This window comes from Cajanus cajan, chromosome 9, assembly GCF_000230855.2.
Source record: "Cajanus cajan strain Asha chromosome 9, NIPB_CcT2T_4, whole genome shotgun sequence".
Classification (NCBI taxonomy): domain Eukaryota; kingdom Viridiplantae; phylum Streptophyta; class Magnoliopsida; order Fabales; family Fabaceae; genus Cajanus; species Cajanus cajan.
The window spans coordinates 3,487,569-3,505,832 of record NC_138525.1 but is presented as its reverse complement, the minus strand read 5'-3'; the positions used below and the strand labels follow the sequence as shown (position 1 = coordinate 3,505,832).

Here is an 18,264-nt window from a genome sequence, read left to right as displayed (position 1 = left end):
ATAATACTTTTAATTGAATGATGGAGATTTAACTAACAAAATTGAAAAGTCCTCTCTCATCCTCACCCACGCTTCCCCTACCCCATTATCAACATCCTCTCATCCCCCTCTCTCTATCCATTTCTCATTGAGCATCACTATTAAATTGAATTAATAAAGTCAATAATAAAAATAAAAATTTGACACATTTAAAATAAATAGAATAAAATGTTAAAAAGAGACTAAAAATAAACCTTTACATATTTATAGGAACGAAAAAGGTGTTTAACCAAAAAAAAAAGATTGTTACAACATCTTGTATATTTTTTTATAAATAATTGCAAAATGCAAAACTATATAAACAATATACTAATCGTGTAGAATAATTGCATCTTAAAAAAAATCACGTTCAGAAATATATTGAGGAAACAGTTTTATCTATAAATAAATGTTGTCGCTCAGCATCACTTATTATTCAGAAATGACAGATAACATTTTAACACATCTGATCTACAAGGAAGTAGAGGAAGAAAAAGAAGACAACCGCCATGACCCCTTTTCAACCCAAGTAAAATTATAGGGTCAACAAGGGAAAGACTTAGCGAGTAAATATCAACCTAATTAAACCTAGTGAAGCTTAGGTTTAACTTTTGCAGCTAATCTCTTCTTTTCCTAAACTCAGATGATGCACCGAAAAAATGCTGTATACGATTTACCCGGAAATAATGTACAGATTATAGAACTATTTATACATTAAGATATTAACTGCTCCACATCAGACTCTACCGAAAGTTTGAAAAGAACAAGGTCAAAAAATAAGGATCAATCACCGAGGGATCCTCAACTCATACTGACAGCCCGCCATTTCTTCATATTCTTTTTTCGCTGAGATCGGGGAAACAAAAGTTGCCAAAGCTGTTTTTCAGCTGCATTTACTGTGGCGGCCTGCAAATGAGAGGAAAAAAAATCCATTAAGTAAATTAATATCTATCCGTCCATAGAGGTGCTTGTATATTATATAGGTCATCTATGGAGTGCAATAGCCTATGTGATAGGCTTTTGCTAACCATTAGATAAAAAGGCCTTAAATCAACAGCCGTGGACTGTAAACGCTTATTTCACATGTGATCAATTACACAAACGCAAGTGTTCCCTCCTATTCTGATCACATTTTCATTACCTTACACCAGCGCATGGCCAACCAACGACAATGCAACAACACCTTTATTGCATTTGATGTAGTGGTGGCCAGACACTTTTGTACTTGTCCCTTCTCTTCTTCATCTTCATCCTATAGGTTTGTTTACCTTTATTACTTCTGAAATTCCTAACTAAACCGTTAACTGAGAAGCCCACTTCGCAAATCCTCTTCCTGTGTGCTAGGAAAGCATGTGATATGTGTGTGACAAATTGGTTGACTTAAAACCTCAGACATGTAGTTTTGCTTCAAATATTATTGATAATTCAGGACCCTCAGAAATCCCAAAAAATATTACTAATATAAATCCATCAAATTATACTACTCAAGTTCTAGTTACAAAATAATGCGAATAAATATTTTTTCGGCTATTATATAAATATGATTTTCCGTGTTCCATTGGAGTTAACATTATCATGTAACGTGCCACATGAAACACTGGGATAGCATAAAAAATCATAAGCTTCTTAGAACTAGATTGTTTTAGCAATAACAACTAATACTCATGTTCTCATCAGGATGTTCAGGGGAGGGTCCATGAGGCAATCAACATGAAATAATGTGATTCCGTTGAAACCCACAATGCTTACCTGGACTTTGAATGCAAAGCGATGAGTTTTTACTTCTGCACCTGAAAGAACCCTAACATCCACGCCAAGGCTGTCAACCCCAACCAGGTAAGCTTCCTGGAATCCAAGTAATAACAGTGAAATAAAAATCGGCTTAAACCTACTGTGAACAGTACACGCTCAAAATCAAAGAATAAGCATATAATGAACCAAACACTAGCCATTTCCTACATGTGAGTGTATTTGTTTGGCATCATGAAGGGAAAGGAATGGGATAGAAAAGAAAAGTAAAGGAATCATCACTTTCATTGTTAGGAAAGTCCAATGGAAAATAAGGGAGGCTGTCCTTTATTTAGATGGTTTCATAAAGGAAAAGAATGATGTATGTAAATAAATGTCAAAATATTTTATCACCCTTTATCTAATAAAATTGATTTACTTGAAAGATTTGCATAGGGGAAAAGTGGGAAAAAATTGGATTACCTTGGCATCAAGACCCTTCTTCTTGCAAAGAGCTTTAAGAGCTTCATCACAGAATTGGTTGAAGCGCTCCAGAATTGCCGAAGAAGAGCGTGCAAGAATATCGGGTTCAGCATCTTGAAACTCTAGCACACTAATTTCAGACTGCAATTTTTGTGGACAAGCAGAACATGCATAATTTGTAATTTAGAATAGATCAACAAACTTAACCAATGCTTCAAATTACTAAAATTATTGGGGTTTGCTAATGCACACTCACTTGCTTTCTAGGAGTATTTTAGCAAGCTATGCCTTTTGGTGTATTTTTAAAAAATGAATTTATAACTTGTTAGCAAATTAAACCTTTGGTATATTTTAAGAAAAACAATGTATATCAACAAATCTCTTGTATATATATATATATATAGATAGATAGAAAGAGAGGGGGGGGGGGGGGGGTGGGGGTGGGGGTGGGGGTGGGGCGGGAACTGATTTTGAGATACATGCCTGATATCCATACATGGAGTGGAGCTCGATTTTCAAAATCTCCAACCGATATAATGTCAATCTCATGTCCCTTTGATCATTAATACTATCTGAGTAAAAATCTTCATCATCCAAACATTGAAAAGGAAAAATAGTTAAAAGGAAATTTACCAATGAATCTACAATTTTCTTTTTGTCAAAACTATGGTTTCACTTTCATATGTTATGTTACTGAGAGAAGAGGCTCTGCCTCTGCAAGTTACATAGATGCAATATGCTCAGGGAACTCCAAACAACTAGATTGGCATTCCTAGACAAGAACCAATGAGCAAGAGTAGCTGAAACCCAAACAACTAGCACCCAAGTTCGAGTGTTCAATAAAGTACTGTAGCCAACTAAACAAGATCCTTCTGCAATACAAAAATGTGAGAAAGTATAGAGAGCACTCTGTCCTGTTTAGCATGCTTCTTCAGAAATGTGAAATAGCAAGTATTATACAAAATACACATAAAAGGTAGCCTACAGATTAATAAACTACTACTTACTTTACATATAAATAAAAACATGAAAGTAACATATGAAACTGGATTCAATAAAAATTTATGTTATTCAAAATTTAATTTTAGGAATTTATACAGTTTTCCATAGTTTCTCTTATAGGTAACCAATCATGCTCTTAGAAAAACTCACAATGATTTTATATCAAATGTGTATAAAGGAAATATGTAGATCAGAGATATCAATCTATCAATCTTAAAGAGAACAGATACCTTTCCAGTCTGAAGTGTATACATCACCACCATCTTCAGCATGATACATCCTTAGATATGACTTTTCTTCACCATAAGCGGGTCTAAGGTACCCTATAATAGAAACAGCATTTGAAGGACGATTCATTCTTTTAACATATTCCATGTTGTTGACAGCCTAGAAGAAAATTTGTAAAGGATCAATGTTATTTCTTCCAGAACCTGTGAATCTGTTAAATCATTCTCATGTTGAAACTTGAAATATTAGTCATTGGTTTTCATTGTGATTTCTTTTTCGTTTTTTTTTTTTTTTTGGGGGGGGGGGGAGCGTAGAGGAGTGGAGGGGAGGACCTTTGATAAGCACTTCGAGAAATAAATTGGATGAACTGAGTTAGCAGTATCAGACAGTCCCCAATTCACTGGAATATTATACTCCTCCATTTCTGAAACCTGTTCGCAGAATAATATACTTCTGATTTGAATTTCCAGATGCATAAAAGAAACAATTAGTAACGAAAAACTGACTAAATTCCATAATTTAAGCATTTGAAAATGCAAACCTCAATATAATCATCATCATCAAATTCATCATTGTTGCCATTATTGAAAATGTCATATTCACTAGCAGTCCTTCTATTATTATCATATATTGGGATGTCCATTCCAATCAAAGCATTCTGAAGAAACAAAGACTTTGAATATCAATTTCACAACTTCGATGTCAAACACAAGGATGGAACACGAGTAACATGACAAAACTACTTCAGTCAGTCCTTCTATTATTATCATATATTGTGATGTCCATTCCAATCAAAGCATTCTGAAGAAAAAAAAAAAAGACTTTGAATATCAATTTCACAACTTCTATGTCAAACACAAGGATGGAACACGAGTACCATGACAAAACTACTTCAGTTTACCATCCAAACGACAAATATAGCTCTTTAAAGCTAGTTGTTTCACAAAAAACAAAGTTGTATCACTTAAAATAAATACCAAATATAAGATGACTTCATAATATCTGGATCTGTATTAATAATTTCATATAATTTGAAATAAAGCATCTCATCTATGAATGTGGCTTTTTATTTTGAGTGAAGACATGAAAACTAACTGGGAATTCCAATTACAGCTGTCAAAAAATAAAGAAAAGAAGTGGATCAAAAGAAAAGTAAAGTAGGTGCAAGAGATTAGAAGCCAAGACCTTATCCAGAAATATTATAAACAGATGTTTGACAGGAAGACCCATCACATGATTCCCAGACACAAAGCATTGGGGGTGCTTAAAATGTTTACTAGCAGCAACTTCCATCAATTTCCAATTTAAAAAGAAAATAAAGATTTTTTTATAAAAATAATTCTTATCAGATGAGGAGACAGAAGTAAAAGAACAAAGGCAATGGAATACTCCTTAAACAAGAAAGCTCAATAGCTAAGCATAGTTGGCCAATCTCTTTGCATGTCTAACAAAGAAATCCCTTTGAAAATGGCTACAAAATTCCTACCACAGGATTGTTAGCTCCACGATCTGCCAAAAGGTTTGCACCATCAAAGATTTCAAAATATATATCTACAGAGAAAAAAAGGAAACAAAAGCAATAGGTTAAAATTCTCAATATTTAATACTGAATCATGAATTCATTGAGGTAACTGAATCATAATTCTCATTTCATAAACAAAAGGTGTAACAAAAAGAAAACAAACCTCCAAAATCATCAATATGATATTGAAACTCAGCCCATGAAATCTGGTCATGTGGTTCACAGTGTACCGTTCCAGGAAATACTAGCAAAGCATTGTTATTAGCCTAATGTCAACAAACAGGACATAATGATAAAGGGTACACAGATACTACCAAAATAAGTCCAGCAAAATAGAAACATCATATTATGCATACTAGGTCTGTAGTCCTAGATGTCACAAATTAACTCATTTCACTTTCACAAAAGCATATAGGCACAAACCTCTACAGTTGTTTTTGCTATTTCAGCAGGAGAAAGTCTAGCTGGCTGAATATCAGTGGAACCTCTCAGTTCTTCAAGAGGATGATAACCTTGTTCATTCATGTCACTAGAAGAATCAGGTATAGAATCTGAATAGTCTGCAGCAACATGAACCTTTGAAAGGCACATATCATGCCCTGTGGATAGCCAGAGGAAGTGCGACATTCCAAAAAATGGACTTTTGCATCTAAAGATAACCAAAATTTCTTTTAGTAAACAAAATATTTTAGATCTTTCAAGAAGAATAATTATTTAGACAAGATTTGACAAGTGACAAGAATAAACTGAAATAAATAATTACAGCTATCACAATTTAGTGAATTTCCAACCAACACATAAATGGAATTTTGATTGCAGAATCAGGAGAAGAGACTAATGAAGTAATGAAAATATTGTTGTGATATAATTAAAACTTATAATTATAGAAATCTTGTTTTGAGGGTTCTAGGTGGTTCCTCCTCAACTGGAATAAATATTAGGTGACCAGTAGTAAAACATGCAACAAAACTATAATTCTTGCATCCAGGAAGCCTGTGTTAGGGTTATAAAAAATAAAAATAATTCTCAGACTCCACTTAACAGCTCAAGTTTTAGTTCAAGTGGATTAAGAATGTGTATATAACTAAATGAAGAATTAAACCTGCCAAGCTATAAATAAAAAAAATAAAAAGTTGTTCGTTATAGATGACTATTGTATTGATGATATGGATCATAAATGCAAATACATCTAAAACATATTTCCCTAATTTCCTTGCCTCTAATTAAAAGACAAATTGAATGATCCCATGTATACTATTACAATTCTATAAGCAAGAGAAAGGTGAAAAGACTTTCAAACAGATCAATCTATTTTCCAAATATGGATAAAAAATCATCATTCATGTAATGTAAGCACCTTGTGCTGGCAAGATCATGCCCCCTTCGCCCATCAATAGGAAGTTTGATTGAATTGCTTGTTATCCCATATGGTGTTGAGTAAAATATTCCTTCTACAAGACAATTAGTGTTGAACAAGTATGAAAACACCATCCAACAGAAAGAGCATTCGAACATGATTTTCAATCACAAGTCAAAGATGTCAACACGTGTAGTGTAGGTAAGTAACTAAGCATCTCACATCACATAAAACAAAAGAATCCCAAAATGAGTAAAAGAATTAACAATCATCCTTAAGTTTTATCACTCGAGAACAAAAATCTAGTCTCCATCGGAATTTTGCGCTCATTCTCGTGATCGAATTCCTGAAATCAGCATTTAGCCCTAAAACTTTTGGACTCGTTCACTATCCGAAGACCGAATACACAATAGAATCACTTTGAATTAATTTATTTAATTTTGCTTTGCCGTGCTCCATTCCACAGTTCTATTATATTTATGCAAAAGCAAATTAACAAGACAGCATTCTTCTGCGAAACTCGCGCATGATCAAAACTCGTTTGAGCCTCAACTTAAGACTGGAGAAAATTTTCACCTAATCAGCGTTACGTGTGCATGCACGAGCACGAGGATTTGTCGCGAAGCAAGTTTCTCAGATTTCGCAGAATCCAAACAGAAATAGGATGATTCGTGTGTTTTTTTTGGTTTATTGAGAAACGAAATAAGGAATTAGTGGAACGAGTAATAGTAAATTGGAAATAGAAAAGCACTAGCAGAGATAGAAGAAGACGAAAATGAAAAACGTACCAGTAGCAGAGGGAAATGAAGAAGCAGGAGGTAGAATAGCCATGAAGAAGAGAGGGAAAGTGTGTGTATGAGAGAGAGTCTCTCCTTTTATATGACAGTTACAGTGATAGTGACAGCGCTAACACGAAACATGACGATGGCGTGTATATTGTGCTCTGTTTGTGCAGTGAACTGAACTCAACGCGGGTTTCCACTTCTGCTTCTGCTTCTGCTTCTGCTTCTGGAGTGAACCCTTAGAAGCCATTTTTATCGATTAATTTAATTTTAACAATCACCACCGGTGTCGACTAAATTATTTTATTTTTAGTATTATTTCAAAATTAATCTAGTGATAAACAAAACTCTAATACCAAGTGATCATTTTTATGTTTTCATACAATACCATTCTGTTAGGTGAAAAACATTTTAGGTAATTTAATTTTAATCATCAATTTTAGCATGTTGGTTTTACATTTGAGTAACTAAAAGTGGATTTGGGTCCAAAGTTTTAAATTTGTTCTTCTCTAAATTTATGTATGATGGATGTTGAGTTCTTATCACAAAAGAATATTCGGCTCTAAAATTATTCTGTGTTAATTAATGGATACAGAAATTCAAGGTAGAATTCGGCTGTCAGCCTGTCCATGTGTTATAGTGTTACTTTTAACTTTTCAAACATCTTTTATTTAAAATAAAAATTAAAAATCAAGACAATAAAGTAACAAATTAACAATTTGTTTCACGTCATCTTCAAAAAAAATATATATATATATATATATATATATATATATATATATGTATATATATATATATGATGGAATCACAAAATTGTTAAATTTATTTTCATAAATTTCTAATAGCTAAAAACGTCTCACTTTTTATATATAAATGAACTATTTATTTTAAAGGAGTAAGCTTTGATTTTTCAATTTCTTTTTATATTTAATTATTCTAATGATTTAAAATTATCGATATTAATTACAAATAAATATCAATATTAATGAAAAAAAATAAAATACTAACACAATAATTACATTTAAAAAATTTATATATAAATTAAAAACAAAAAGGAAAAAAAAAATATATATTACATAATTTTGTTAAACCAACTTATTCTCTCAATAAAAATATAATATTATGAAATTTTAAATTGAACTACACATTTATAAACGACATATAAGAATATCATAAAATTAAATGTCTCATTATAGTGTGTAAATAAGGATAGATAGATGTTGTTGTCACATAACCATCATCACGTATTATAAATAAAGTGTCTAGAAAAGTAGACATCATGTAAAAATAAGATAATGTAAGGATAAAGTTAGATAAAATTAGGTAAAATTAGGCAATATGTTGTAATATATTTTGTGTATAGTGGACTTCCTCTTCTATAAATAGAGAATTGTACGAAAGATGAAAGTAAAAAGTTAAAGAAGATTCTAAATCTCGAAGAAAGTAAAAAATTTTCATAAAAAAATATTAATAATTTGATTTCAATTACAATAGTTCATTGTCTTTACTTTTAAAACGTATTAGGATTTTAAAGAATGAGTTAAAGATTTTATATACCATAACCTACGATAAAAAATGAAGAATGCATAATATTATTCTTTTTTATTTGTAATTGTACCTGCACGAGGGTACTCTGGTAATTTTGCTACTCCTGCTGGGTCTTCGTCTTCCATGAGGTATCCTAGGGAAAGAGAGGGGTACCTGCAAAAGGCACTCCAATGCTTAAATCAGTCCTCGGTCTTAGAGATATTAATACTAACCAAATTGGTAATTATGAAAACGTACCTCTCTTTGTCACTAGTCACACTTATTTATACTAACCTTAATGGGCCCAGACCCATATGTAGGCCCATAAAAGGGGTGCATTAATGATACGAGAAGCCTTCAGTGATCGCGAGGAGTTGTAGATTCTTCTCCTTAATATTCATACTATTATCTGGTATACATGCCCCCAGGGTTTCAAGGCTTTTTGATAAATATTAAAAAATGTAGAAATCCTAAAAAGAAACGTTTGCGAATATTTTCTGCTGCTTTTTCTGATATTGTCGTCTTTCAATTAATGTGAGGCTGCTGCTTTCTCTGATATTTAGAATCTTACTCCTTGTTGATGCTTGTTTATCTTTTTACATTTCTATGACTTTTGATTTTTGTATAATCTGTCAATATGCTATGAATGAACATCAAGTTTCGACGTTTCTTGTGCTCTTCTTATTCGTTTTAACTCGTTCTGACTTGGTGGTTTCGGTTATGTATTATTAAGAATAATTAATGGGATATCTACCATATTGCTAAGGATACTCATTGGTTAATAATTCTTAAATAATGATTACTTTTGTTCTCAATTTAAAAATATTCGATTGACAAATTCTTGGTCAAGAATTATCACTTATTCCTGCGAGCCATTTGATATGTAAATTTTTTTTTTTTTTTTTATGAAGGAATATACTTGACCGAGGAATATACTTGGCCTAAAATTTTTGGTTTTCAAAATTTTTTCACCAAAGAATATACTTGACCGAGGAATATACTTGGCCTAAAATTTTTGGTTTTCAAAATTTTTTCACCAAGGAATATACTTGACCGAGGAATCTACTTGGCCTAAAATTTTTGGTTTTCAAAGTTTTTTCACCAAGGAATATACTTGACCGAGGAATATACTTGGCCTAAAATTTTTGATTTTCAAAGTTTTTTCACCAAGGAATATACTTGACCGAGGAATCTTGCACAACTTTATGCTTCAATCATTTGACCAATGGCTAATATATATAACCTTGGCTTTTTTAAAAGCTTTTTGAATGCGGAATCTTTAATACGTGAACTTTTTACTTTTTAAATATTTGGCCTAAGGTCACAATGGTTTCGTTAATTGGCCGAAGGCCTTTTGATACATAAAACTCTCACTGAGGGTACAAGACGGTTTTAATTTTAGATTCCTTTGACTATATATACGGTTTCCTTAATTTTAGATTCTTTTTAATTCCTTTGATCGAGAGTCATAAATCAAGTAATTCTTGATTCCTTTTAACTGCTTCGACCGAGGGCTTAAATCAAATAATTTTTGATTCCTTTGAACTACTTCGACCGAGGGCGTAAATTAAGTAATTTTTTGATTCCTTTTAACTGCTTTTACCGAGGGTGTGATTCCTTTTGACTGCTTCGACCGAGGGCGTAAAACAAGTAATTTTTGATTCCTTTTAGATTCGTTTTTGTCTTGATTCGTTTTACGTACTTTGACCAAGTGTGTCCTTGGCCAAGGTTTAGATTCGTTTTTCACGCTCGACCGAGTGTGTCGTCGGCCGAGGTCTTGATTTGTTTTACGCACTTGACCGAGTGTGTCCTCGATCAAGGTTTAGATTCGTTTTTCACGCTCGACCGAGTGTGTCCTCGGCCGAGGTCTTGAGTTGTTTTTCACCCTCGACTGAGTGTGTCCTCAGCGGAGGTCTTGAGTTACTTTTTCCTGCTCGACCGAGTGTGTCCTCAACCGAGGTCTTCAGTTACTTTTTCACGCTTGACCAAGTGTGTCCTTGGCCAAGGTTTAGATTCGTTTTTCACGCTCGACCGAGTGTGTCGTCGGCCGAGGTCTTGATTCATTTTACGCACTTGACCGAGTGTGCCCTCGATCAAGGTTTAGATTCGTTTTTCACGCTCGACCGAGTGTGTCCTCGGCCAAGGTCTTGAGTTGTTTTTCACGCTCGACCGAGTGTGTCCTCGGCCAAGGTCTTGATTCATTTTTCACGCTCGACCGAGTGTGTCCTCGGCCGAGGTCTTGAGTTGTTTTTCACCCTCGACCGAGTGTGTCCTCGGCCGAGGTCTTGAGTCTAGGAGCTCGTTAAACAATGTTTTTCAACTGTAATACACTTTCAAATGTGTTGTATTCCATGTTCTTGGCATTAACTTTCTATTTAATTCTTCTAGCTTGTATGCTCGCATGTTTTGATTAATTCTGTATAGTCCATCTCAATTGGCCGAGAGCTTTCCTTCCCTTAGATTCTTTCTTGCTTCTCAATTGGCATAGCCTCGGCTCTAGCTTGATTTCTTGATTCAGTTAATTCCTCCATTTTCATGTATTTTTCAGCCCTTCTCCTCATGTCATTCATATCCAACGGGGGTTTTTTGCATAGACTGTTTACGAAAAGTCCAGGTTTCAATGCTGTATTCAACCTATCCATTGCAACAGCTGGGTTCATGTTTTTTATCTCCATTGCAATTTTGTTAAAACGATCCATAAACGACCTTAAAGATTCTTTCTTTTCTTGTCTGATATTAGCCAATGCCAGTGCTGTCAGTTGGTAAGGTCTGCTTGTGGCGAATTGCACCGCAAATAAAGATGCCAATTCTTCAAATGAATTTATTGAGCCAGGTGGAAGCTTAATGAACCAACTCAATGCTCGTCCTTTTAGTGCAATGGGGAAAAGGCGACACAAGGCAGCATCTTCTGTTGTCAACAAAGTAACCTAGGTGAGGTATGCGTTTAGATGGTCATCGGGGTCCGAGGACCCATCGTACTTCTCGAGAGGAAGATTTCTCCAGCTATCAGATATGGTTGCCTCCATAATGCTTTGAGTGAAAGGATGCTTGTATGAGCCAGGTGTTATTGTTACTCGAGGGGAAGGTTGCCCGGGGATGGCTAACAACTGCATGGGAGGGGGATGTGTTCGTGAGGTTGTCGGTGCATGATGCGAGGATGCCTCATTGTTGAGATGCTCAGTCGTAGGATTCCAAGTTCTGTTGAAACTTCTCAACTCAGCATTTTCTTTTCTGAGTGCTTCTAGCTCTTGCGCATCTTTTTCACGAGCTTGTTTGACAGCTGCTATTTCTTCTCGTAATATATTCACAGCATCTGAGAGATCGGTTTGATCTTCCATGGCAATCGGCCCGGAATCCTGTTCCTGCTGGACCGAGTGGTTATTCTTCCTAGTATTAACCATCTTCCTCAAGAATCTTCTTTCTCGAGAATCTTCTTCTTCAAGAATCTTCTTCCTGCAAAAGAAATAAACAATGCGGGCCTTCAAAACGGGCCCCACGGTGGGCGCCAAAATGTACCTGCACGAGGGTACTCCGGTAATTTTGCTACTCCTGCTGGGTCTTCGTCTTCCATGAGGTATCCTAGGGAAAGAGAGGGGTACCTGCAAAAGACACTCTAATGCTTAAATCAGTCCTCGGTCTTAGAGATATCAATGCTAACCAAATTGGTAATTATGAAAACGTACCTCTCTTTGTCACTAGTCACACTTATTTATACTAACCTTAATGGGCCCAGACCCATATGTAGGCCCATAAAAGGGGTCCATTAATGATACGAGAAGCCTTCAGTGATCGCGAGGAGTTGTAGATTCTTCTCCTTAATATTCATACTATTATCTAGTATAGTAATTATTACTTAAAATAAAATATTATAAAATATTTTAAATCTAATTATTTATTTATAAAATCATTTTTAATTACTATTAATCATAAAATATATTTTAAAGCGACTAATTTGAAAAAATAAATAAATTTGGGCATAAGTCTTAATTTAATTTTTAATGCTGTTATTATAAGTCTTAATTTAATTCTTACTATTATTATTATAATATTTTTATATCTAATTTTTTATATATCAGATTCATATATTTATTTATTTTCATATATCGTTAATGCGAAAAAGTTAATTCTCCATTAAATGTTAGATCCATTCTAAAATACGTACCAAAAAAACATGTTAGATCTATTAAATTGGATTAGATCTCACGGTTATTAGAGCAATTTCAATGAGAGTTGCTTGTCCCATGAAGCAACTCAAGTCCCGGTTTCTTATCATTGGAAAACTCTGACGTGACAACATGAGTTACTTGAAGAAGAGAGAGAATTACTTCCTCAAGCAACCGTTCTTTACCAGATTTCAAGCAGATTTTATTGAACATATATATTTGGGAACGTTTCAGAAATAATAATGATAAAAATTAATTTCGTATAATGTTTATGTATTTATTATTGCTTTATTTTATTTTTAATATCTACTTATTATGTATTTTTTCTCGTAATTTATTTTCTTTCATTGTAGTACAATTATCATTTTTAATAAAAATTTAAATTTAATTTATAAATGATTAGAAAAAATATTCTAAAAATTAAATTTCTTAAAATTTCTTATCATTAGAGTAAATTTATGTTTAAGTTGCTTAATACTGACATGGCACACTAGAAATCACTTATTTCATTTTTCAATACATGAAACAATTTAAAGGAATTGCTTCCATTCGAAATGCTCTAATAAAATTCAAATCCTCAACAATGACTTCATGAAATTCAAGTGTGGCTAGTTTACAAGTGTCCAATAACATAATGCTATAATTGTGCATGAATGCATTTAGGACATGTTTGTTTAAACCCAAAATTAACTTTTTTCATTCTCACGCACTTTTCAATATCAAATCTATGACAGAGATTAATTTGGACACACATCCCATTAAGTTCAACGTTCAAAATTATTTCTATCAAAGTCAATTCTACTCGATTTTGAAACCACCGAGTATTCCATTTTGCATGTTATAGTAATTCATACCCTTGGTACCCTCTCTGAATGCTTCTGAAAAGTGGAAATATTAATTCCCATAACCTCAGGAGTAATTGGCACATGATCCTTGTTGCTGGTTGCTGCTGCTAAGCTGAGAACATGGCGAAGGACTAACCTGATGAGCAAAACCAGACACATCAGAACACTTCCAAGGTGAAGTTCTAGGTCCTGTCACACCATGAAGGTTGATATCATATAAGCAAATGTCAGTGAAAGGTGAATTTCTCAACCCTTGTATCAATCCAGCCTGCAAAACCTTCACACCCCAGACATTCTTAACTGTGACACCCTTGACTAGTGGGAGAGCATGAGGGTCAAATTTGTCATCAGGGTGGTCCCCAACATCACCTGAGATCTTTATTCCCTTCCTTGCATCCTCTATGTAAACATGAGACATGGTTATGTTCTTTATGTAACCACCCCTGCCACTGTTGGTCTTGATGTGGATGCCTATTCCTGTGTTGTAGAGGTTGATGTGTTCAGCTAGCACATTCTCCACACCACCAGAGGTTTCACTGCCAATGGCAATGCCAGCAAATGGAGATGATCCACTCACACGCCGGATGGTGATGTCTGAGCTTGGACGGCCATAAGCAATGCCGTATTCGTCCCATCCACTCTTCACAGCCACAAGATCATCTCCGGTGGATATGTATGAATCCTCTATGCACACATTGGAACTTGAATCTGCATGAATGAATTACTCATATGAATGAATATACTTTGTGCTGCGTGTTTTTGATGTTATTTTTTTTATTTTTTATCAGAATCAGAGTTTCATCTGACTATTTCGTATAATAAGAAATTCAATGTTCCTAATTCCCGTACTTCTTCATAGCAGCTTGTCTCCAGTACGAAACAAGACACAGTTGTCTTAGAAGGGAAGAATTACAATAACCAAAATGCAAAGCTTACAACAATAATAAACAAATAAAAAAAGGTGATCAGTTAGCAACACTTATCATAGCATAGTATTTGACTATTTGTGATGTCATATCACTATTTCACAATTTGCACAAGATATGGCATATTTAGAAAGCACTTACAACTTACCCGGATCAATGCCGTCAGTGTTCGGAGAGTCACGTGGAGCCAAAATCGTGACAAATCGAACAACAACATTGCTGCAATGAAGTAAGCCAATTTGGAATCAAATTTCAGGATGAGAGCTAGTCAGTTTCAAGAAACTATGCAACAAGTTTATATAGAATTCATGCAAAACTGACAATAACTATTTGCCCATACACATCATGGTAAAACAATGTTACCGAATAATAAACAAAAAAGGACATGAGGATTGACCTATGTTGGCCTGTACCTGCAGTAAACTGGGTGAATGTTCCAGAAAGGAGAATTCTTGAAGATTACATTTGAAATGATAATATCTCTAGAATTTACAAATTCAACAAGGTTTGGTCGGGTAAACTTGAGATTTCCCTGCCTCCACATATTCCACCACACATCTCCTTGCCCATCAATTGTCCCATTTTCACCTACGAAGATATGAATGTGTGAGACAAAGGGTATAGTTCTGACACGAAAAGCATGTGACCTTAATAAAGAAACTTGCACTACCAAAGTCATCCACTCAATTATGTATACATGTCATTTTCTATTTCTCTGCTTTTTCCTCCATAAATAATGAGTTTAATAAAACACTTTATATTATCAACTAATTATAAATTATAATTAATATAATTTTTTAGTTATTAATAATAAAAGTCAAACAGATTTATCTTATATAATGATCTGTGATTGGTTGAAATTTCTCAAATAATATTAAAAATTTTGTTCTTTACATGCTTACATGTACTATCATAATAATATCATATTTTAGATACTTTGTGATCTGGTTACAAACTACAAATTCAGATTCTGTACTTTACACTACAGGGTGTCCTTGAAAGTAGTAAATATTAGATGCCCCCACCTGTGATTACCACGTCCTGAACTCCATCTCCATGGATAAAACTCATATACCTTCCTCCAGGAAGCTCCCTTCCTCTTCCATAAGATGGCAAGGGTGCAATCAAAGGCCAATTCGATGAATCCTAATGAATCAAGCGATTAAGGGCATTAGAAAGTGAGTCCTTGTTCATATGAAACTTTTGATCTATTTGTAACCACAATATTTTTTGGCAATACCTAGGGTATTCAAAATAAATCAATTTGGCATAAGTATAATAATCATCATGATCATCTCATATTAAACACACGGTTAATATTTATATGGCAGTAGAATAAATGGGTACCCCATCACCAATTGATTATGAAAGAAGAAGACAGTAACGTATATAAATAATTGAGTAAATCTAAAAATGTAGTGCACATAGTGCCATGCATTGATGAAGACGAGACCCCCCAGCTCTTGAAATCCATTCAGCATGGGACCCACCATAGATCATGGAGGTTGTATGTTTCCCACGATCCATTACGATCATACCATACCACCACCAACCATACGGATAAACACGTACATTTATGGACTCGATTCATGATAACCATAAATAACCTTTTATTTGTCACATCTTTTTCTAATACATGTGAAATAATTTTAATTGTCACATCTGAATCCTGATGTACAATTTCATGTTCTTTTTTTTTTTTTTTTCTTTTCCGTAAGCTTCTCATTATATTTGGATTTTGGCAGTCGGTGAAGAGTTTGCGAAAAGCAAGAACATATTTTTGCATAGCAATTTTTATGAATAGGGAGAATCGTATGTAATCTTAACTAAGCCAATCAAAACGTAACGTACGATAGCGAATTTGGTCCATGTCATTACCGAAAAAACTTTGTATTTATAAATAGCAAGTATTCCGTATGGTTTTTGACTATTTTAAATTGGACAAAATTTAAAATGTCTAAATTAAAAAAAATGTTTCTAATAAAAATTAGTTGAATTAAATAAAGGATATATATAGTTAATTCATGTAAAATCCAAAAAAAAATATTAAAAGAGACAAAAATTAAAATTGCAATATGCTCATAATTAATTAAAAAGAATTGGAAATTTAAAAAATGTCATTTTAAAAGGAAGAGTAGAATGTAGATTAAAAGAGTAAATCACTCTCAACATAGTGTACTCTAATTGAATATATTGGAGTGGAATAGCTGAAAAATTTGAAAGAAAAAAAGTTAAAAAAATTAATTTTTTTTTCTTGAAAGAAATAAATTTATATTTTGGGGAGATCCAATTTCAAAAATTGTGTTGAAGACTAAGTACTCAAATATAATTTTTTTAGTAACCTAACCAAAAAATTTCAAAACAATCGTAGACCTACTAATGTATTAGAAAAAGTATAAAATATAGAAAGAAAATTTGATTATTTATTTTAACTGACGTAAAGTCATGTGTCTTTAAAAAAAAAGTACAATAAAAGATTTTATTTAGAGAGTAAATTCAACATAATTACAGAAGTGTCGGTAAAATACAGACAAGATAAGAACAGCCTTGCATAAAGCTCAAATCTGCACAACGCCACAATGTCCAGTAAGCTAAGAGGGTGATTGCAAAGAAATGAAATTAGATATGATAATCGTTTTGTTTCAGAATTCAGAGTTTAAAAGAAATAATTTAATTTTAATTAATAATAAATTGTGCATTTTATTAATATATTAAGTGTTAGATTTTATTGAACAATGAGTAAAAAGTAAAATTGTAAATTACCTGCGTGGCCTTGATAACGGCACCGGCGGCGAGGTAGAGCGTGAGGTGGCTGGTGAGGTTAAAGGGTTCCGTTAAGTAGACTCCCGGAGGGATATAAAGGAGCGTGCCTCCGTTCCGTGGCAAGTGGCGAACTCTGTACATGGCCTCTCTAAAGGCTTTGGTGTTGAGCGTGCGCCCATCGCCCACGCCTCCGAACTCCGTTATGGAAATGTTGTCGCTGCGTTGCCCCAACCGCACTATGTTCCCACACGACACCACTTCACTGCCCTCACTCCACACCAACCCGCAACACAAACACACCAACGTTAACAATCCCAGGACCATATTCTTTTGTTTCTCCCAAACCAGATTCAGGCACCCTCTATTATGCTAAGGCCACTTGTTCCTACTCTCTGCGCTGGTTGGTGAAAGCATTAAACCCATGTCCTACGGCAGATAAAAAGTGAGTGAGTGAGTGTGAATAATAAATGGAATTAGATGGACCACGTCAAATGCTACTCTTGTACTCCTTGTAAGTTATATCCCTTGCCTCTTGCTTAATGTGAAATTGTTGGAAGATGTCTTTTCAAAAGATTAATGAAGAACAATTAGAGATAAAATTAAATATTTGTAAGATTGATGAATTCAAAGTGTGTATGAATATTTTGAAATATATTTTTCTATTTTCACCATGTGACTTTAGCATTATGTCATATTGTAAATTAATTTTTTTCAAATGAAATTTGAAAATCACATTACTAAAATACTTAGATAATTAATATGCAAATAAGCCTAAAATATTTTATATGACAAAATTCTTGATTTGTAATAATTATTTAAAAATTATTAAACTAAATGATATTTAAATAGTTAATAATATACAAATATCCACGTACACACGTAATGTTTCAATATTAAATTGACACAAGAGTTTAATATAA

General features: G+C 33.7%; 2 protein-coding genes across 7 annotated transcripts; both read right to left on the bottom strand.

The window, feature by feature from the left end:
- Window positions 1–397: 397 nt before the first annotated feature.
- Window positions 398–7,418, bottom strand: LOC109817638 (Pentatricopeptide repeat (PPR) superfamily protein). 6 transcript variants are annotated; one of them, XM_083063383.1, is made up of 12 exons: window positions 7,127–7,384; window positions 6,339–6,432; window positions 5,405–5,630; window positions 5,145–5,247; window positions 4,946–5,010; window positions 4,001–4,117; window positions 3,792–3,890; window positions 3,462–3,618; window positions 2,713–2,801; window positions 2,230–2,370; window positions 1,768–1,863; window positions 398–924 (listed from the first exon to the last, which is right to left on the bottom strand). In XM_083063383.1, the coding sequence occupies exons 1-12, from the start codon at window positions 7,167–7,169 to the stop codon at window positions 820–822; spliced, it is 1,335 nt and encodes a 444-aa protein (XP_082919509.1). In that variant the 5' UTR covers window positions 7,170–7,384; the 3' UTR covers window positions 398–819. The 6 variants fall into 6 exon arrangements, 5 of the variants coding, with proteins under 5 accessions (XP_082919509.1, XP_082919508.1, XP_082919511.1 ...); XM_083063382.1 differs by having other exon boundaries at window positions 2,713–2,813; window positions 7,127–7,382; XM_083063385.1 differs by lacking the exon at window positions 7,127–7,384 and adding an exon at window positions 6,915–7,087 and having other exon boundaries at window positions 2,713–2,813.
- Window positions 7,419–13,373: 5,955 nt separating this feature from the next.
- On the bottom strand, window positions 13,374–17,834 carry LOC109818027 (putative polygalacturonase). The gene is made up of 5 exons (XM_020383411.3): window positions 17,345–17,834; window positions 15,607–15,727; window positions 14,995–15,169; window positions 14,730–14,800; window positions 13,374–14,363 (listed from the first exon to the last, which is right to left on the bottom strand). Exons 1-5 carry the CDS (start codon window positions 17,666–17,668, stop codon window positions 13,720–13,722), a joined length of 1,335 nt encoding a protein of 444 aa, XP_020239000.2. The 5' UTR covers window positions 17,669–17,834; the 3' UTR covers window positions 13,374–13,719.
- Between the last annotated feature and the right edge of the window lie 430 nt (window positions 17,835–18,264).

What these genes read in the sequence shown, in the direction of transcription:
- LOC109817638 (XM_083063382.1), bottom strand. Translation starts at nt 7,169, where the DNA reads ATGGCTATTCTACCTCCTGCTTCTTCATTTCCCTCTGCTACTG. An exon ending in TAGCAAAAACAACTGTAGAG is followed by an intron (nt 5,248 to 5,404) that starts GTTTGTGCCTAT and finishes TGTTGACATTAG; the next exon opens with GCTAATAACAATGCTTTGCT. An exon ending in GCTTTGCATTCAAAGTCCAG is followed by an intron (nt 925 to 1,767) that starts GTAAGCATTGTG and finishes TCTCATTTGCAG; the next exon opens with GCCGCCACAGTAAATGCAGC.
- LOC109818027 (XM_020383411.3), bottom strand. Translation starts at nt 17,668, where the DNA reads ATGGTCCTGGGATTGTTAACGTTGGTGTGTTTGTGTTGCGGGTTGGTG. An exon ending in CCGTTATCAAGGCCACGCAG is followed by an intron (nt 15,728 to 17,344) that starts GTAATTTACAAT and finishes TTGATTCATTAG; the next exon opens with GATTCATCGAATTGGCCTTT. An exon ending in CACTGACGGCATTGATCCGG is followed by an intron (nt 14,364 to 14,729) that starts GTAAGTTGTAAG and finishes TCATTCATGCAG; the next exon opens with ATTCAAGTTCCAATGTGTGC.